We start from the raw sequence: 22,150 nt of genomic DNA, 5'->3' as shown, positions 1-22,150 counted from the left end.
GGTACCATAAACAATTTTGGTCATACCTTACCTGAGGACAGAGAGCTTCTAGCTGACTTGCTGACATTCGAACAAGCTTTACACCTTCTTCATTGTTTGAGATGGAACAGGCCAAGTTGGCAACCTAGAAGAAGGAACACCATAAAAAGTTCTTAGAAGATTTTTCTTTTGATCCCTAAGGAAAACAAATGTATACCCACTCCAATCTCTGATCTTTTATAGAACACATGCCAAGAGCACCAATGGTATTTTATTTCTCAAATTAATTACCTACCTAGGAGGACAATTTTTTTTTTTTTTTAAATCTCTGTGCTAAGGAGACTATGTTGACTTGTAACACAGGTCACACTGTTGGCAGAATGAGATTCCAGGGCATGTAACTCATAGGCTTTACCATGCTCTCTTACCTGCCTGAACAGTAGAAAGGCAGTTCTCATGGTGTGGACAACAACATGAGAAAAGCTAAGGAATCAAGGGCATTCAGAAAGAAAAGTTGGTATCCTCAATTACAAATATACCATGTAGCTGGTTCTTGAAGAAAAGAAATAGAAATTCTAAGATGCTATTCTCATTTTACAGGTGAATGGCTGCTTACTAAGCCAAGAGGTTTATTTAAACACGAAGCTATTTTTCAAATTAAAAAAAAAATAGTATTAAGATAACATCAAGATATACCCAAGGCCATATTCATCAGAAATGGAAAAATAAACAGGGATGATGTCTCAGAGTTAGAAGAAAACTATCCTTCAACTAGGTTCTCAAAAGCACTGAAAGCTGAACTCCTTTCTGAATGGTACTGCTTTATTTGAACTGAACTCTTTTCCTTTCTGTCCAAAGTATCTTAAGGACACTGCTCCAGTAGCCAGAAACAATCTTTCCAAGTTGTGTCAGACTTCCTCAGCTGAAGCCCTGGCCGTGGTGAGAACCTTGCTCTGTAGCGACTGTGAGCACTGTGATCACTTACCCATGTTTCTACATAAACAGGCTTCCCAACCCCATTGGTAATACGAAGGACCAAATGAATACACTGTGCTAAGACACATCTTCCCCCGCCCCCCCCACCCCCGGTTGCAAATTGAGTTATGAATGACAGAAGCATAGGCAGTTTAATATCAAAGGCACTTTCCAGGAGTTTAAATGCCAGAGTAAACAAGGGCAATGGTGATAACCTTTGATTTTCACTCCTCCACCCAACTTAAGCACATACATGCAAAAGAAAAATTACGTACTATTATGGCTGTTGTTTGCAGTATTATGGTTAGGGATTATCAGCTTTCTGGAAGACTGATAACTATCAGAATCCTGCAATGCCTAATCATAAGGAGAAACAACAAAACTAACATGTAATTTAAATATAAAATGTAAAGAAATAAAAAATTAAGTCAGATCTTTAATGTTTAGGGGTCTTCAAAATCATATACAGAAGTAACATATTTCCCCTAAAGATTACAATTCCACTTTCTACTATCAACTGGACCTGAGCAAACAGGCACTAGTCTTCATGATAATACAGTTGATTATGCAGATTTTTTTTGTTTAAAAATTACTGCAAAACATAACCAAAACTCTATTTTGTAAAATATAAAATGTTTAAAAAACATTATCCCTCAATGATGCTACAGTGCAGGAGAAAGCTTAACTTAGATATGTTCATGAATCTGTAACTCCCACTGTTTCAATTCCTTAAGAAGGCATTTTGAAAAACAAATATAAAATTTGGGGCTCATCACTACATTAGTAATTTGAGACTAACAAAGATTCCTGGTGAGGTGAGCATACTAATACCCAGCACTCCCGCCCCACTCCCACTATGTGGGAGGCCAGCCAAGTGTAAAATTCAGGAAGGTCTGTCACTCTGTTTATATCCTTACTCTCTAGTCACTACTAGCATCATTTTATTTCAATTTACACTCACCCAATTTTATGAATCTGTAAGATCCAGAAAAGTAAGAAGCAAAGATTATGTAAACTATTATCTATTACAGATCAGATACATGAGAGTGTGGGTGGCTAAGGCTGAAATGGCTGACCTCTGTAAACCATCTTTCCTGTTTCCTGATACAATTCCTAACAAAATAAAGGCTACGCAAGACTTGTTCTTTATTTTAAAACGTTACTTAAATGGTTTCTGATGTATTGCTGAAGCAGTAATGTTCCACAAGAGTACACTGCCTGTTTCAGGAGGCCGCCCTGCCTGGCCTGGGAGGAGGGAGAGAGCGCCTGTCACTGACAGTCTTCTTCAGATGAATGAGCTTCTATTCACCCTCCAGGGACAGGGCTACTCACTTCCAACAATGACAAATGTGCAAATGCAACATCTCAACCGTAGCTCTCTGAGACGCTAACCTCATATACTAGTGCCACGCTTGACAACAGTGAAAGGGGAGGCTGAGAGGAGGGGTTTCCTAAATGTCTCCTTCTGGGGCTCTAGAAATTTGGGAGAGCAGTTCATACTGAGACTGAAGAAGAGACTCAAGTTTAAATTAAAAATACATAGACCAAACTTCCAGAGAACCTGGCAGAACACTCTGCAGTTACTTCTAGATTTTCTCTGGGAATATCTCTGCTATCACGGTAACCTGTGTATTAACAGTTTAAATGTTTTTGATTCTTGCTAATTCAAGAGGTGGCCTAAGACTGACACTATGACCTATGAAATCATAAGCTTTGAAATTATGAAGGCCTCTTGTACTATCTATGCCTACAATGTGGAAGTTTGGACCTTAGAGAAGAGCAGAACATTTCAGAAAACCATCAACTCCCTGATTTAAAAAAAAAAAAAAAAAAGCCCTGGATTTTTGCTGGTTTTAGGAGTAGCACAGTAACAATTTATGCTGTGGAGGAAAAAAGAAATGTCACAGCCAGGCTGTGTCATATCAACAAATATGACATCTGCACACTACAAAAAAGACAACTTTATACTACCTTTATACTAGATTTTCTCTTCTTAAATAAAATTTATGAAGTTCCATAGTGGGAAAAAAAACCCATTATGACAATTTCTCCTCTATTATACATGTGTTGATGACTTTTAAATGAAGGTTAAATTTGTGTAAGGTCAGCACAAGTTTCTTCCCACGGCCCTCAGTACTGCTTCTCCTTCATATTTGGCTGAGGGGCTCCACTGCCCCTTACTCTGGAACCTCTGCAGGAAGTGAGATTTCTTTTTGTTCTTGGTGGTAAATTAATAACCTAACAGCCTATGCCCATTGTGGGGAGTAAAACAAGTGAAAAGAACTTTGGAAAAGGGAGCTCAAGTCCACAACCATAACCATAAAGCTCAAGAGGCTGAAGCTCAAAACCTGCATTACTTGCCATTGTGGCTCTGGGTCATGCTATCACCTAAGTTTTCCTCTTTAAAATGGTTGAGTCTGAGCTCTCAACAAGTCCAAAATAACAGTAACTCAACTTTGTAAACTTGACATGCATCAAGTGAGAAGTCCCAACTACACATCATATAAATTTCAGAACCACTCAAGAAACTTCTACCAGTTATTCCCAAATCCACAAGAGAAATGATGATGGAACAGAGGATAAGCCTCCAACTTTCCAATTTGAGGAAAGGGTGTTGGCTACCTTATTAGGAGTAACAAAATATCTTACCAAAAAATGAAGTATGCATGGATGATAGAAAAATTCCAAACTGGATTGTGGTAATGGATGCATACTTCTACAAATTTAGTAAAAATCAGAGTTGTATACTTAAAAGGGGTAGGTGTGAATTTTATACTCTGCAATTTATACCTTCCAACTCTTTTTTGGTTTTTGATGCAGGGCTAACCAGGTAATTGAGGGAAATTATCAGAGGCTAGACATAAGAAAGCAGAAATTCAAAGAGTTTTATAAAAGAAACCACTGAAAACAGTGCTTGCACAGGGGTGGGAAATAGAGGAATGGATATGTTCCATTCTGTGATTAGAATCTGAGTTTTTAATGGACCAATACACCTTGGCCCTCACAAGGTGAGGTGTCCCTAAGCAACTGGCAGAAGCAAATATAAATGGAAATTTTCTCTGATAGAAGGTCATCCAAGCCCAGGCCTCAAAGAATTCTCATATACAAAATTCCAGGAAGGTAAATTTACAATAAAAAATGCAAGAAGTACACAAGGAAATAAGTTATCTTGGGCAGGAGTAAGCAAAACAATTGTGTAATCAGATTCATAATGACTACAGATACTCAAATGATCAAAACTAGAGTATTAAAAAATATATTATGTTAACAGAAATGAAAGAAAAGCAAGCATACAAAGTTAAAATACAGTAAAAAATGACTAGCCATATTTAAGAAGGATCAAAGTAGAACTTCAAGAGAAAATCTGTAACTTCTATACCTCCTAGAAATTTAGTATATATCACGTACTGTTAAAAAGAGACGTACTAACCTGTAAAATCAAACTTAAGAACTTATTCAGGAAAACTAAGAAATTTTCACAATATGGAGACAATGCACAAAATTAAGAGACATGCAATTACACTGAAAGTATCTACTATTCAACCATGAGGGATTCAGAAACAAAGACAGAGAAACGGGGAGTGGCAATAGTGAAAGAGAATGAAAAATTTTCAGAGTGGATGAAATATAAATTTCAGATTTGGGAACACAAAGTCTAAATAGGGGAATAAAAAGAAATCCATAACCAGACATACTACAGTGAATCTTTACAACAACAAATACTCTAGTTTTAAAACAAGGTCTTAAAAACATAAAGTAAATACAAATTATCCACAAAGTAGGCTCGGAAAGACTGACTGATGACTTAACAGCAATGACAGATGCCAAAGATGGGGAAATAGTATCTTCAAATCACTGGAGTTGGGGACCTGGCAGGGGGATAATCCTAGGACTAGACATTCAACAAAACTGTTATCTCTAAGATTTGGGGCACAATAAAGACTAAAAACAACCCAAGATCATTTACTCCAGACAGATCTTCCCTCCCCCTACTAAGTTTGTAACAAAGATGCTTTAGGAAGAAGAGATAATTCCAGACAGAAGGCTTAACAACATGAAAGAAGAAATGAGAAGCAATGAAAATAATATATCAAGTACAATTTAAGCAAAGTTGAAAAAATGAATTCAGCAATACCAATAGTACCTAACTCATGGGACTAAAACTTACAAGAACCAAAGTACTGGACAACAGTAACATTTAAGTTGGAGAATGACTGAAGTCAAAGCATTTTAAGATTCTTACATAGTTTCAGAAGGAGGAAAAGATACTGATTAACCCTCAACCACTCAGTTAAACATGCATGCTAAAATATCCAGAACCACTACTAATAAAACAGAGTTTACCACTTCCAAACAAGGGGGGTGGGGGGAGAGGTGGGGGGGTGGAGAAGAGGAGGCGAGAGGACTCAATCCATGCAAAGGAGTCAAGACAGTTAAAAACAGAGGAGGGATGGAAGCAGAGGGTTAAGGAGAAAGAGAACAAAATGCAGCAGTTAAAATGAATCCACATGTCACAACCATAATGAATGTATATGAACAAAACTCTCTAACAGGAAAAAAAACTTTACTAAAGTGAGTAAAAATAAGTAAACATTACTCTTTATAAAATACATTTAAAACATAAACAAAAGTTGTACACTGTCTTTAAAAAGAAAGGATAAAGCTATACTGGATGATCGGAAGGAAGCACTTGACTCACAGCCCTCTGTCCTCCCCAATTATGTCACTGGGAGGCTGAAGGCCACATGCCAGGTAGGCTCCTCACCAGAACACAGCTGTTCGCACCTGAAGAATATGACCTTGTCTTTTAAGAGACAAACCACAAAAATTAAAAACAAATTTTTTTAAAAGGAAAATAATGCGGTGTCTGTCAGTATACTGTATTAAAATGTCGAGCAACCCTATATATTTAATCATTCACTGACCCTTAAGTAGAAATACATAAAAGCCCCATGTAAGGATTCTTTTCACATCTTTAGCATAGGCTTATTTCCCATGAAAGAAAAGGGTGGGGGGGCATTCTCCCTCCATTCTAAGGACAAGAACTACACAACTGTGTTTCATCCTTTCCTTCTTGCTACCAGGAAGTTCAGTGCCAAATCCAAACTCAGTCATGGCAATTATAGTTCAAGATTGTCTATTATTCTTTTCCTGGTTCCTGATTTTCTACATCTACCTTATTTTATCATGTCTCTCTTTATTTGAAATAAGCTATATCAAATCTAATTTTAGGAAGAGGCAGGATACAAATATAAGCATCTCTAGTAACAGATTTGGAAACTGTGACTTTATTAAAACATGATAAATTATTTTAAATGGCTTTGATATTTGGTATTTTTTAAAGGCTTTTTAAAAGGCTTTCATTGTAAATCATCACCCAAGGAATCATTTCTATTTACTTGGTATCACATAGACCATTTCAAAAGTTCTCTATTTCTATCTAACTGCCTGAATAATCTCAGTACACCTAGAAAGTGTGCCTATCTAAACATCAGTTCATCAGCTCTACTGATGAGGTAACAGGAGGGCCTACTCTTCTGGAGCAGGGTAAAGACTGGGCAGGGTTTCTCTGATTACTCCTACCAATGCTCCAAGAGAAAAGAATGTTGATGTTCCCTGAGAACAAGGTTCATCTACTGCCTTCACTAGACCATCCCAAAATCTGAGTAGGTAGTTAAGTTCGACCAAAAACACTTGTTTGGGTATGAGATGTTAAAATAATACACACAAGACACTTTTGTTTGGCGGAGACTCAAGCATGTGAACTTACAGACCTTTAAAAATGTGGAAAGACCAAGCTCAATAGGTTTAATAAATTCTTTTGGAATCCAAGGTCAGCATTCCCCCCAATGATACTGACTGCTTTAAACATACTACAGTCCTAGAAAATGGAAGGTTCATTTAATTTGCTATTTGCAGGCATTTCAGCCTATAGTATTATACAGAGGCACTGAGAAAAATACTGAAGCTGTCACAGGTGGATCACATAAGGTCAGTGTTCAATTCAAATGCTCCTTTACAGAGCCTTCTTCAAGGCCACTTTCCTGTACATTATGGGCAAACCACAGAATATAAGTTATAATGCAGATCGTTCAATTTGCAGTAAAAATACACACTTTAAGCCAATAATGTCATACCGTATGAAGTCCTGGATAATGGGAAATACTTTGGAGTGAGGGGTGGGCATGTGGCAACTCAACAAGTAATGATAATCCAACTCCAAAGCATAGCAGTTAGGGGTACTTGGGTGGCTCGAGTGTCGAGCATCCAATGTTTGGTTTCCACTCAGGTCATGATCTCATGGTTTGTGAGTTGGAATCCTGCATCAGCTGGGAGCCTGCTTGGGATATTCTCTCTCCCTATCTCTCTGCCCCTACCCCGCTTGCGTTCTCTCTCAAAATAAATAAATAAAAACTTAAAAAAAAAATAGGCATACCAGTTACATTTACCTTCTGATTCTTAATACGCAAAGCAATGAATGAGATACTATCTTATTGTAGCAAGTTCATAATGATAAAAGGCCTATTTTAATGCAATGTCTGGGGCTGAGAGGAAAGGAATACTAAATGATATATGTTTTTAGAGGCAAGATTTCATGAATGGCATTTTTCCTATTTCACTCTCAATTCGTGAAAAAGGACTCAGAAGAAAGCAAAATTAAAAGGAAAAACTGACTGCTCTTTAGCTCTTAAGCTGCTCACAGCCAAAGGAGGTAGACTAAGAATGAAGCAATTAAAAAGGACACATGGGTATTGCTTCTTTCTGACAAAATAAATATTTTACCTCAATATGCTTAAAAATGAAGAGCAACATAAAGAAATCATTAACTTGATATGGGAGAAAGAGTCAAGTATAAAAGGTATTACAGTTACCCTGAAGCACAGCCATGATCTTTCATAAAAAGATGAAAGAAAAGCCCTCAGTGCTATACTCCAGAACAAAAGAAAATGGTGAAAAGAAGCGTCATGCCGCTCACCAGTAATGACCCTCAGCTCTTGCTCCCTTACTCACGGGCCTTGGGGACACACAACCTATATCCACCCTTCACACAAGAATATGGGCTTCAGTATGATGTGGGAATGGATTCCACTGACAAATGTGGTATGAGACACGCAGAGGTCCCAGCCAGAACCCAAGAAAATAAGAACTTCATGGCAAATACTGTTATTTACCTTTTCAAATAAAATCACAAAAGTCATTTACTAAGGATTGAATCGGCAGCCAGCCTCACACAGCCTTCCTGACACTAACTGTGCACACAGAGGGACTGGAGGAATTTGCTTCTGTTCTAAAAACTTAAGAGTCCGTATGTGGTTTTTAGTCTTGAAATTCATCTTGTATTTTCATCATGTGATATACAAGGAAGGTACCATAAAAGGTTTCCATTTCTAAGTGGGTGTTATTCCCTAATACCACTCAGAAACTATGAATATATTTGAAGCAACTTTACATGACACCCCAAATTAAAGCATAACCCTTTTATACTATTTTACTTGGTCTGGGAAGAAAGTATTTCTATTAATGCAATAAATAAGACTTCCAAAAACCAAGTCAGCAAGTGCCAACACATCTGCTCCAATTTTATTTTGGTCATGTATTAAAATGCTACTTAAATAACAGTTTTAGCTCTGCTTCCATTTAAAACACTGATAAAACGGTTAACTTTTTTCACGTATCATCTCAGCACCATTTATACCACACTGTACAAAATACACATACTATATAAATGTATTTTAATTGCTTCCCTCTCTCTAGTAGAACATAACCTTCATGGGGGGAGAGATTTTTGTTTCATTCGCTACCATCTCCCTAGTGCCTAGAACAGTGACTGGGACATATCAGGAACACTGTAAATATTTGTTGTGAGACTCCATCATAATTTTTTTCCTCCCACAACTGTAGAAAATCTGCTATTGGTTGTTGAAAGCTTGGTGCTAGCAAATGAAAATACTGCTCAAATCAACGTCACCTAATTTTTAAAAAGTTTCCAAATTTCCCCATTCATCTTCACATCCCAAAAGATTGTACATTTCATTCCCTCATATACACATGATACAGAATGAGAAGAATATCAAGTTTAATAACAATGGTGTTCAGTCATAACACAGAACTCTGAATTTCTCAAAGTGTGGTTCTGAGACCAGTAAGTGTGAATCCTCAGGGATGGTAGTCCAGGGATCTGAAGGTTGAGCACCTCAGTGACTTAAATGTTTATTACCTGAGAACTAGTACACTCACTCATCTGGTAGTTACTGAGCACATACTTGTTCCAGGCACTGTTCTAGGCCCATGTTCTCAAAGAATTTACATTCTATTAGAGTATGGGGTGGGAAACAGAAAACATACGAAAACAAAACAATCCCAGTAATTTTAGATAGTGAAAAATGTTATGGTGGCTATAAAACAGATGACAGGGTTAAAAAAAAATGGTGGAAGGTGGAATGGAGGGGATGAGGGATCCAGGAGAGCCTCTCTGCAGGGGTAACATCTGAGCAAAAGCCTGTGGGATGAGGGGTGAGAAGTGGACAGAACATTCCAGGCAGAGGGCCCAAGCAGTGCAGAGGACATAAGGTGGTGACATGTTTGGCTTCACTTCAATGCTAAAGAACACATTTTCTAACACTCAATAAATCAGACTACCCAGCTGAGGGATCAGACATGAGAGGAGTGCATCTAACCCCACAGAGCAGCTATCTGATACATGGGACCACTCAAATACTCATGGGAAAACTGGGGCGAAAAAAAGAAAAAGGAAAAAAAAATCTGTGGGAAGGTGAAAGGCAGCTGGAATCCACAAAGAACCTGCTAGAATATAAACTGTGCTTCCTATGGTTATCCAAATATTAATAGCGTAATGATGGAAGTTACCAAAAGGGATATTGGAAATAATATATGTTTTACCTAGGTAATTTAGAGTAAGATAAAAATAAAGGGATTCTAAATGGGCTAAACAGCCAACTATATACTAAGAACTGTTCAGTCGAGAATGATTTCTAGTGGCAGGCTGAAAGGTTCTAGGTATTTAAAATTTTTTTCAGTAGCCACATTAAAAAGGGTGAAATTAGCAAAAATAATTTGGTGTTTCTAACCCCAAGATACTACATATCAACATGTAATCAATATAAAAAGCTAATGAGTTTTGTACATTCTTTTTTATCCATACCATATCTTCGAAATCAGGTGTGTATTTACACTTATGGTTCCTCTCAATTCACTGTGTACACCAGTAAAAAGATGGACAGAAGTAGCTGCAGAGAAGGAGAGTGTGGCTCTCTGTTGCTAACAACCAGAGAACCCACCAGTGCAATGTGAGGCCTGGGAGTTTCCCACTACAGAAGCACTCCAAGAAAAGAGAAGTAACGATTCATGGATGTTACACAGAAGTGGTTTTACGTACCAGAATGAGAATCTATGATTCTATGAGGAAAAAACACTCACTGGGGTGTGAAGAGATGGACCCAATTTCCTGAGAGAGAGCAGAAAACCTAGCTCCCAAGGGGGAGAACCTCCAAGGAAAAGAACAATGCAAGAAGAACCAGGTAAGAGAAATGGTAAGTCACCGGGTAAATGGCCAAACATAAAGCTACAGGAAACAAATACCAGCACGGTCTTACCTCTTCCATGTAGCTTTATGACTGTATAGCAATCAACCTAAAAACCAGGCATTTCACATTCCTTCAAGATGGGGAGGTGTCCTATAATAAAGAATGTCTGGTTTTTGTCCTGGTTTCCTGGGAGGAAACTTCTTCCATATCCACGAGATTTCAATCATGATAGGAGTGTCTCTGTTATTCATCATTGGCCCTGATGGTTTATGTTAATGAAGTAACTCCTGGTGGGCCCCTAGATAAGTAATGCTAAGCATTCTAGTGAGTTCTAGGAGTTGTTCTAGCACATTATCACACCTGAAGTGGGCCATGGGAAGCCCCATATTTGTAGCCAGTGGGTCAGGCTATGGGTAGCCTGGGGACCCTCCAAACTTGTGGCCAGCATTTGAAGTGAGGGCAGTCTTGTAGGGGGATCATGGAAACTCCTGAATTTATAGCGTCTTAAGTCATTAGTACAGGAGGCAGCTGACATCTACAGTGAGGGCAATCTTGTTGGAGATCATGCCCTTTTGCTGTGGGGCCTGTGCTAACTGCAGATGGTTAGCACAGAATTTTAATGCAGTATTTTAGAAAGACAAACATACCTGGCAGAACTCTCAATGGCTGCAGAATCAGAGCCCCCTCCTTTTCTGCTAGTGGCCTAACACCACTAGCTCTACTCAACTTTCCCACAAACTCTTCTCCTAAACCCCAGGAAAAACTATAAATGACCACTAAAATCAATGTCAGCTGACATTTATTCCAATTTAAGAGGGAACAGGAATGAAGAGAAAGGAAGTAACAAAACAATCACAATGAAGCGCCTCACTTTTGTTCAAAATAAGTCCCTCACTTTTTCAGTGTTCATGGTAATACTTAAATCACAAAAGTCATGTGGGGAAGAGAAGCCGTGTCACTGAAGAATAAAGTTCTGCCATGAGTCAAGTATTGGAGCCTTCTACAACACTTTAAAAACTCATTTCCTTTTCAAGCACATATGCAATTATATATCCTAGTATCTCTATTACCATAAATGTAATTTAACTGTTTGGAGAGTGGTACTACAAAGCCTTTACTTGTGCCTCAAGCAATAAAAAGGCTGTGCCATTTAATACATATATAATAAGTATGGAGGGTGATGTGGGGGGGAGGGCACAGAGAGGAAAGAGGTGAGAAAGGGGTCAGAACTGAGTCGTGATAGGGAACACCAAACTCTAAACTCTAAGGGGCCCTTGGTTAGAGATGTTTGGAATTAAATAAAAAGTAGAAGCATGGACAAAGCTCCTGAAGCAAGGTCTCCAGGGCCATCAGGTCCACCAAATGCTTCTCAGTGTTCACTAAATCAGCAAGCTCAAAAGGCACAGTCCTCACTGCTGGAGGACCTAAAGCAAGTTACTTAACCTCTCTAAGCCTCAATTTCCTTACCTGAGAAAGGTATTATGGAAAATACATTGTATTTGAATATACCTGGTGCACAGTAGGTGCTCAGCAAGCATCAGTTGTGTTGGATGAGGATGATAATGCAGGCCCAAATAAAGAGTCCTCCAGCTGCAGTACTGACAAAGGCTGCCCTCTGAGGTTCAGGACCACACTGAGCCCTTTCCCATTCCACTACTGGTACTTGTTACCCCATGCCTTGGGCTGGCAGTGTCCCTGCATTTGCTCTTGCAGGCACATTTTCTAACATGTAGGCTACTTATAGGAGGTTGGCTTCCTAAAGACAATCTTTGTGTATTTGGAGGTACACCCCATGCTATCATGTGACTCTTGTGAAAAAGATAATGCTTAATAGAGACACAAAATGATATTCTTCTGCTCTTAACTCCAAATGAGAGAATCATTAACTTGAATAGAAGACTGACCTATGTATTCTGTACATAATTAATTCAGGTCAAAATAACATTTAATAGTCAAAGAAAACTAGATGTAAAATTCGTAATGCATTTAATGTTATTACTATGTTTTCCTTGGAACGTTTTAACGGTATTAACCTGGCCTAATGTCACTATAAATCCAAATGCACAAGAAACACATTTTACATAAAAGGCCCATTTTCTGTTCTTACGTAGTAAGCAAATTACCAAATGGTCTACGGAATATCTTTTCCAAATATTAGATATTTTACGTTAAGGTTACAAAATCAAATAACTTCGGTATGTGTTTACTATACATGTCAATTTTTAAAGATAAAATAATAATGAATAAGTTGAACAATAATATAATTTCACTTATTAAAAGGGACCAAGTCTAACTTACCTGGAAATTAAATACCAATTCACCTCTCTTTTTGTCACCTTACAAAACAAGCACTTATATGAAGATTTTTACTGTTCAACCATATCTAATTAACAGCATGTTTCTTCAATTTTAAAATAAGATGAATGGACTGAGTCCATGTCTCAGGCAAAAAATTAAGCACTTGACATACATCATCTCTATTAGATTTAGACCTCAAAATAATCCCAAGAGAGTTATCAATAGTAACCTCATCTTACAGAAAAGAAATGGGAACTGAAAAAGGTTAGGTAATTTGCCAGGATGCAGCCTAGGATGTAAGCCATGAAATTTCTCCAACTTCTAGACACGACGCCCTTCTTATAGGGTCTTTTGAGTTCAGGTAGGTAATTATCTTTATTTGCATTAACATTAAGTGGAGATGTTAAGTTTCTAGGATAGGGACTATCTATATTTAACAATGTACAGAATTAATGTAAACTGACCAAAATGGTAGTTTGGGATGGATGTTAAGTAATAATAAAAGACTTTCATTTTATACAGATTGTATATTACATGAGCTTCCTAAAATTTTTAGCTGAGTAAATAATGTGATTAAAAATCACTACACTTCACCAAGTTACACAGTTAATGAAACTGATAATACACTTACCTCAATCAATTTGTTGGCATGTTCACGGAAAACTTGAGCATATTCCTTAACTTCTTTCTCATTTCCATTCTTTGCAGCTTCAATCAATACTAAAAGTGGAACGTTGGTTTCCAGGAATGAATCTGAAACATGGTCCATGACGGCTTTGCGTAGCTAATAATTAAATTGTAAAAATTTGATTTTATTTCTACTAAGAAACTAGACTGCTTTTTCTCTGGTACTTTTAAATCTTAGTGGAAGCTCATGATAGCCTGGCTGCACTTATATGAGGATCCCTCATGTAAGCCATGAAGTTATATAATATGGGACAGAGGAAACATGATCCTAAAGATAATGCTTATACTATAGTTACAGCATTTTAACAACAAAATCTTAAGTTTCAAGATAATATCCCCCTTTTGGGGAGAATTACAAAACTAAAACTTTTTTCTTAAAGGAATAGTACAAAGCTGAACAGAAAACAGCTCTGGATTGAATTGATACATATAGCCTTGGAACATATGCAATTATATTCCTAACTAAAAGTGAAAAGAGAGGATTAAGTACTTTCTGGCTTATCTGAACAGGGTTAGCACACTATGAACCTTAAACCTATTAATGGTTATCTTTATAACCGTTTAAGATATGACTTCACTAGAAGAAAAACAAAGACACATTCCATCTTTGCTTTTTATCAGACATGAACAATAAAATGTCTATTAAGTCTGGAAACTATTATTACTACAATTTTTTTTTTTTTTAAAGTAGGCTTCATGCCCAGCGTGGATCCCAATGAGGGAGTTGAATTCATGACCCTGAGATCAAGACCTGAGATGAGATCAAGAGTCGAGCCACCGACTAAGCCGACTAAGCCACCCAGGCACCCCACTGCAACTTCTTTTTAAGTCTTAATACTAATTTGATCACATTAGTAATAAAATTACTAATTTTATCACATTATGCATACAAATAATACATTTATCACATACATAATACATTTGATTTAACAAACGAAGAGATTCTTTCCTCTGTATTTACTAACTTGGAAAACTGAGCAACCCAAACATCTTTATCACCACCTATTTATACTGGAAGCACATCCTCATCAAGGATCTAAGGGAACTTCAAGTGTGTAATCAGAACGGGGCAAGTCAAATAACAGCAATTTCTGTCTCTCCTGTATGTAATCTAGTACCACAAGATCCTTCAGGGTATTTTCACAGGTCCCCAAGTCGTGTGAAATTCATTTTCTTACCTGTACATCCTTTTCACACTAAAGCTAATTGATTCAGTCCATCCCAGTGGGACTCCATTATTCCAGGTCCCCAAGAGATTTTATTAGCTAGTTAGAACCTTATTAGCTACCAAATAGAGATAGGCAGTTTCCTGTGACAAACCATCCTTTTACCCCAGTAAAATATATGGGCCAAATACTTCCTAGAATTTTAACCAAAACTACAAAACTGAGAACTTAGGAAAGCAATTGACACGTTTTTTCCCAGCTTACCTGTCTACGCAAGTCTCTAGTCTTCTTAGTCATTTTATCTATGGCAGAATTGAGTGCATCACTTCTTTCTTTACGTCCAGCCTGGAAAATAAGAAAATTACAGCTGATAGCTATTCTTGCTCAAATCAACATTTGTTTGTTTAACATTTATTTATTTTTGAGAGACAGAGACAGAGCGCGAGCAGGGGAGGGGCAGAGAGAGAAGGAGACACAGAATCCTAAGCAGGCTCCAGGCTCTGAGCTGTCAGCACAGAGCCCGACGCGGGGCTCAAACCCACAAACCATGAGATCACAACCTGACCCGAAGTCAGACGCTCAACCGATTGAGGCACCCAGGTGCCCCAAACCAACTTTTTTTTTTTAAAGGCAATTTCTTGGGGCGCCTGGGTGGTTCTTCGGTTGAGCATCTGACTTCGGCTGGGGTCATGATCTCGTGGTCCCTGAGTTCAAGCCCCACGTCGGGCTCTGTGCTGATAGCTCGGAGCCTGGAGCCTGCTTCAGATTCTGTGTCTCCCTCTCTCTCTCTCAAAAATAAACACTAAAAAAAAAATTTTTTTTAATACAATAAAAAGTAAATAAAAAGGCAATTTCTTTTAGCCCAAAGTTGGGAAATAAATGCGGGCAGGGCAGGGGAAAACCATGTGACTTTGTTCATAAAAACCTAACCTTACAATTCTTAGGCTCCACATTATCTGATGGTGAGAATTGATGGAGTTTTAACCAAAATAAAAGAATCCAGGAGATATGACTTTCACTTAAATGCTTCTGCTTGAAAAATTAAACTTAATATTTTAATTCAAGGTTCAGCATACACCAATTTCATTAAAGAACCAGCTCTCCTTGAAGTGCAAGCAAGAAGAGATTACACCTGATTTTGATGAACTCTGATATTTGAACAATGTTAAAATGTGAAAAATGGCACCTGGGACCAAAACAATGTGAAACAATGAATTTTAAAGTTAAGATGTACCATGATGGGTCAGAGTAAATAATGTATATTATGTAGCTCGAACAAGAATGCTTTGTAAGATTTCTTCAGCCATATATTTTTAAGTTCTAGGCTAAGCTTAATCCAATTGTATTGCACAGAAAGAATGTATTAGTCACTCTGAGACAGTTATGTAAATGGGCATTGCTCCAGGGTTCAGGAGGTTGAGATTTGCATCCGGGAACATTTTAAGCAGTACCAAAATAGATAGTAGCTGGAAGAAAAGGAAATAAAGTTAAGTTACCCCAGGGAGGACTAGCCACGTGCTTGGAAATATCTTGGTAAGACATCAGGTGAGTCAGACTATAAAGTATATTAAAAGTTTTTCCTTACTAAATACCCAGCCAACAAATGTGAAATAAAACATGTAGTAATCACAAGATAGATACAAATGGACAAAGGAATCTAACCCACTGTTCTACTTTTGGGTGTCCTCAAGGCATTCTGGTATAGATATGCCATCAGTACACAAGCCAGCACAGCAGGTGAATAGTTGGGATGGAGAGATGTGGTTTCATATTTTCTCAGTGCCTTTTATGTACATTTCTAACTCATTTTCTCTCTTATCCCACATCTATTAAATGGGGACAATGACACTTGTCCCTCTGCCCCTATCTCCATTGGTTGTAAGAAGAGAAAACAGAAGAAATGTTAAGAAATATAGGCTATTTAGCAGAGGACAAAAAGATGACAAGACGGGATTTTAGGAATACAGAGAGTTGAAATACAAGTGCTAAATTAGTACGTTCACTATCAAATCTGGTTAGGGTCATATCCATTATCTTTTCCCCCAATAGTTCTGTATTGCCAATAAAGTTAAGTAGTTCAGTAATATTAATAAGTAAAAAAAAAAAAAAAACGGGGGGGGGGAATCTCAACAAAACTGATTGAAGTATGAGAATTTCTACCTGCAGGAATAAACTGTGATTTACTCATAGCCTTCAGTCAGAAAATAACTTGACAAATATAATTAGTTACAATCTCAAAGATCAAAAGAGCAGGATCTAAGGCAAAGGTGACTAAAACTGAATTTTTTAAAAATCAAATTGACCTCATAACTAATGCCTTAATGAGGAAAGTCTCAGTACATTCCTTAGACACACAAGTGCACACTTCAAGAAAACTTCTCCCAGTCATGTTTGTCGTTTTTCCTAGCCACATTTTAGGATGTTTCTAGTAAATCATTTATTGCAGAAAACATTGGCTATCTAAAACCCAAAGGATGGGCTAAATGACCTCATGAAAACTCCAACCCCTTGTAACCTCGAATCCCCAGAAATTTCCTCAATTTGTGCAGAAGGATTTACTCTGCAAGTTAAATAAAGCAAATCCTCAAACTTGATTTGAGGGGAATTACAGCCAACAGCAAAATTTACTTTAAGATGCAACCCAGACTACGAATCTGTTAAATCTGTACTTGTCAAACTACCTTAAAAATCAATTTGTCTTTCTTGTTACTGTAGGAAATAAAAGTTTATGCCTCATTGATCAGGAAGGGACAGTTCAGAAGCAGTTATTTACTGAAGCTTTTAGCTTATACTAGACAGACCACCTTTTAAATCAAAACCCCTCTAACACACACACTCGCACGCGCGCGCAACTTTAGAATTCCAATCATTTAGAATAGGGGTAAGTACACATGCATCTACACACTTACAACCTTAAAAATGAGCTTGATGAAATTGGAAAGGTTGCTTATTTGTAAAACAAGATTTTACTTCTCTTTGAAATTAAAAGTCTTAGGATCTTTTAATTCTACTTTTAGCTATGTCAAAGTAAAGGTGCTCATTTAACCTTTAAAGTAAATGATTCTCAACTCCTACCTAATTGAGAGACTCTATTCCATCTAAGCAGAGAGGCTACCTAGGTTCATTCATATTTGACATATTTGTCCTGCTAACCAGTGACAAAAGGAGTTTCTGAAAAAAATATTAGGCATATTTGGGGTTTCAACATATAGGTTCTCCTCAGCAAGTTAATAGCAGCTGAAATGAGGAGAGAAACTTCTTAGCTAGATGGCTTCTAGCAACATAGTTCTAGCTGGGACAGCAAAAGGGCTTTCAAAATCCATCTTCAACAGAAGCATAAAGAAGCCACTTCACCTGCCTTTTGCGTGGCCAAATAATAAATTCTATTTATTTAGACACACTTTTTACAGAGCACCTACTTTGTATCCACCGGAGTAGGCAGGACTAGCCACAATCCTTCTTTCAGAGAGTTTACAATCTGAGCTAAAATAATTCAGAACAACATATAATTCAGCAATACTCTGTATTGTGCTGGGCCTGGTAGGAGTTCTAAATGAATTAACAGTGGGTCAGAGTAATAAGGGGAAGTTATGCACAAGGTTACATTTAAGTCAGGCACTGATTTTTTTTTTAATTATTAATAACTGAACTTTTCAGGAGGATTTTACCCCATTTTTGGTGGTAACCTGTGAAAAAACAAGCATTTTTTTTTCTTCCAAACAACAGACCCTTGCCTCACAAAGAGTAATCTTTTCTCCTATAACAAATTTACAACTCCCCCCAAACCACTCCTACCTTTGCCAAAGATGACACTATCGCACTGTTGTGACTGGTGCATATGTCCACAATTATTCACCCATACCCTACAACCTCTCAACTCTAGTTCTAGTTGGGCTCTAGCCCAACTCTTCCCATTTGGGAAGGTATGAAATGTGTCCCTGGCACAGCTGGCGGCATCTCAAGGTACATTTTAATCCCTAGAAATAATGTGACAAATGTTCCCAGGTGAGCCTACAAAAGCCTACTCAACCTAAAAAGTAACAGTACAAAATAAACAGCACTTCCAGGGAAAAACAGAGTGAAAACTTTTACAGTGCTTCCAGTGAATGAATCTATGGCACCATTCCACCAAATCCTGGGAGACCAGAACCAAATGTGAACTATTCCTTTATCTTTCTGGAGAAAAATATGACAAAATCCAGGATGGGGAAAAGTTAGAGAGCCAATACGAAAACAGTCCAGCACAAACTGATGCATGTAGCTGAGATATTCTAATCTCTTTTTTCTTAAAACAGATGCTAATACTTACACATTAAATAGCTGCTGTAAGTTAGAAAGTTAACAGAAGTACAAACAAGTATTTAAAGCAAACAGACACAAAAACTAAGTATATGAAAGTCGTAAAATAAGGCCTTAATTTTGAAACTATTAATAACCCAGAAAAAAAGAATAAGATGACCCAACTGTGAGGATATTTCAGAAGGATTTTAAAATGCTCATTATCTGGGAATATCAGGCTAAGAACTGTTGATAAATCATGGAACTCTTCTGATTTCTATGTTGATTAACAACAATTAGAAAACTTTCTAAAGGGCTCTGATCTTCTTTGCCCCACTTAATTAAGATAATGTGTTAATAGGGAATCTTTGTTTACTGACAATTTTACAACATCTCATGCTCATCCAACAGGTACTAGATCTTGAACATAATATGTCAAGGGTGTGTTTGCTTTATTTAATATAAGGAAGATTCTCATCAGTTTTGCTATTCATTAAAATTACCTATAGGGGCGCCTGGGTGGCTCAGTCGGTTAAGCGTCCGACTTGGGCTCAGGTCATGATCTCGCAGTCCGTGAGTTTGAGCCCTACGTCGGGCTCTGTGCTGACAGCTCAGAGCCTGGAGCCTGTTTCAGATTCTGTGTCTCCCTCTCTCTCTGACCCTCCCCCGTTCATGCTCTGTCTCTCTCTGTCTCAAAAATAAATAAAACATACATACATACATACATACATAAAAATAAAATTACCTATATAAAGTAAAGACTTTTAAAAGGCAATAAGTGGAAGAAATACTTATAAAATATCTGGGAAAAAAATAATTTCTTTAATAAAAGAACAGTTTACAAATCTTTAAGAAAATGACCAATTTCAAGTGAGAATGAGCAAATGAAATACACAGTCCACATGAAGGAACAAAATGACAATACACCTATATACAACATGGTACTCATTGTTACTCATAAGAGAAACAAAGAAAAGAAAGCTTTTTTTACCTATTAGATTCACAGGTATTTTACAATATGTTGTGGGGGTGGGGAAGGAGTTGGTGGGGTGGTTACTGAACACTTACAGACTTCTGGGGGAAGTATGAAATGGTTTAAAACTTTTCGGAAGGCAATGTGGTAATGTCTATCAAATTAAAAACAATTTTTTTAATGTTTATTTATTTAAAAAAATTTTTTTAATGTTTATTTATTTTTGACAGAGAGAGAGACAGAGCATGAGCAGGGAGGGGCACAGAGAGAGGGAGACACAGAATCTGAAGCAGGCTCCAGGCTCTGAGCTGTCAGCCCAGAGCCTGATGCGGGGCACGAACCCATGAACTGTGAGATCATGACCTGAGCCGAAGTCAGACGCTCAACCAACTGAGCCACCCAGGCACTACTATCAATTTTAAATAGATACACTCTATAACCTAGTGATTTTTTGGTTCAGAATTTATATAAAATCTTGCCTAAGGATGCAAAGATATTAAAAGGGTATTCATTTTACACTGTCTGCAAAAGCCAAAAGGCTCAAAACAAACTACATGTCCATATATTATAGAAGAGCCATACAAGGGGAAACTATGAAGCCATTAGACACCCCATATCTCACACTCTCCCTCTCTGTCTCTCTGTCTCTCTGTCTCTCTCTCTCACACACACACATACACACACACACACACACACACACACACACACACACACACACACAGAAGCAGCAGTAGAGAATCAACTCCCACAGGATGTCAAGCCTTAGCAGAACCATTTCAGTAATACGGGTTAATCTCAACCGCAGCTATAATGTTGCCATACTGTAAGACTTTCAGAATAAAAAATGATCTTGTTCTCTTTGGACCAAATTTTTGTTACTGATTTTCTTTGCATTGATGACATCACATGTTCAATTTTTTATTTTTTTTTATTTTTATTTTTTGCTGGTCTCAGCACATGTCGCTGTCCTTCTACTCCAGACTTCTAAAGGGAATGACATTTCCCAGGTTCAGCAATGAAGACTGCCAACATCTAGTCAATATACATGCAAATTCACCCTTTTAAATTTACCCAATGGGGTCAAAAAGCCTCTAAAATTGGAAGGGATTCTTCAAGAAAATATGAATGGATATCTTAATTCTTAATTCTACTCTATGCAAATGGCTTTTTGTATACCTGTGGGCCACCTATGTGGGTAGGATGAGAAACATATCTAAACAGAAAACTACTTGTAAATGCAGAGGGAGAAGCAGGAAGGACAAATCCAAACTTAGCCATATTTCAGAATTTAAAAATGAAGACTGCCACGTACAGAGGGAGAGGGAAACATGAACACGAGGTAGCCACTGGCAGAACAAGAATAAGAAAAGGGTTTGGCAATACAAATTTCAATCAGTCTGTGCATTAACCAAGACTTTAAGGGGCGCCTGGGTGGCTCAGTTGGTTAAGCATCCAACTCTTGATTTTGGCTCCAGTCATGATCTCATGGTTTTGTGAGTTCTAGGCCCGCATGGACTCTGTGCAAACAGCACAGAGCCTGCCTAAGATTCTCCCTCTTTTTCTGCCCCTTCCTCCCTTCCTCCCTCTCTCTCTCTCTCTCTCTCTCTCTCTCTGTCTCTCTCTGTCTCTCTCTGTCTCTCTCTTTCTCTCACACACACACACACACACACACACACACACACACACACAATGAATAAGTAAACTTTAGAAAAAAAGGTTTTAAGATCAGCTCTATTTGGTCTGAGGTCTATGGTAGACAAAATAAAAGATCTTCATGGCTGAAATGTACCTGTGCCCAAACTTCTACGGAAGATTTTCCCTCACCTAACGTCCAACATAGGTGTATCACCCAAAGATCTATTGCTGAATTACCTAGCCCTGGGCACAGAACATAACTCTAGCACAACAAAACTAGGCTGTCACATGATCCTAGCCCTGCCACCCCCAACAGCAACAACTATCAAAAAGTACATGCCTCCAAAGCTAGAAGAAATCCTGAACTTTTTAAGTTACAGCATCAAAAGGAACACAGTTCACCATCCCTAGCAAAGCCACCACTACTTCTTACTACTTTCTCAATCATGTTTACTAAGAGAACAAAAGGACTTTTAAAAATCAAAATCAATGGAGGGCAGGGATAGGGACAAAGATCTAGTAAAAAAAAAAGGGGGGGGGGATTCTGGAGGCCTTATGTGGACAACTTAGTTTTAAAAAATGCCTTTTTTTTTTTTTTTTAAGGAAGATGCCCA

At 37.8% G+C, this 22,150-nt stretch overlaps 1 protein-coding gene across 4 annotated transcripts in view; it reads right to left on the bottom strand.

Moving 5' to 3' along the window:
* CTNNA1 (catenin alpha 1) overlaps window positions 1–22,150 on the bottom strand; it is a 313,848-nt gene that overhangs the window by 31,358 nt on the left and 260,340 nt on the right. For all 4 annotated transcript variants that reach the window (XM_043589023.1, XM_043589042.1, XM_043589033.1 and 1 more), the window contains 3 exons: window positions 14,915–14,995; window positions 13,429–13,581; window positions 32–124 (listed from right to left, as the gene is read on the bottom strand). In XM_043589023.1, the coding sequence (XP_043444958.1) occupies window positions 32–124; window positions 13,429–13,581; window positions 14,915–14,995 (327 nt within the window). The remainder of the gene's footprint in view (window positions 1–31; window positions 125–13,428; window positions 13,582–14,914; window positions 14,996–22,150) is intronic.

Source organism: Prionailurus bengalensis, chromosome A1 (genome assembly GCF_016509475.1).
Source record: "Prionailurus bengalensis isolate Pbe53 chromosome A1, Fcat_Pben_1.1_paternal_pri, whole genome shotgun sequence".
Classification (NCBI taxonomy): Eukaryota; Metazoa; Chordata; class Mammalia; order Carnivora; family Felidae; genus Prionailurus; species Prionailurus bengalensis.
Note: the sequence above shows the minus strand (reverse complement) of the source record. Positions and strands in the feature narration are given on the sequence as shown.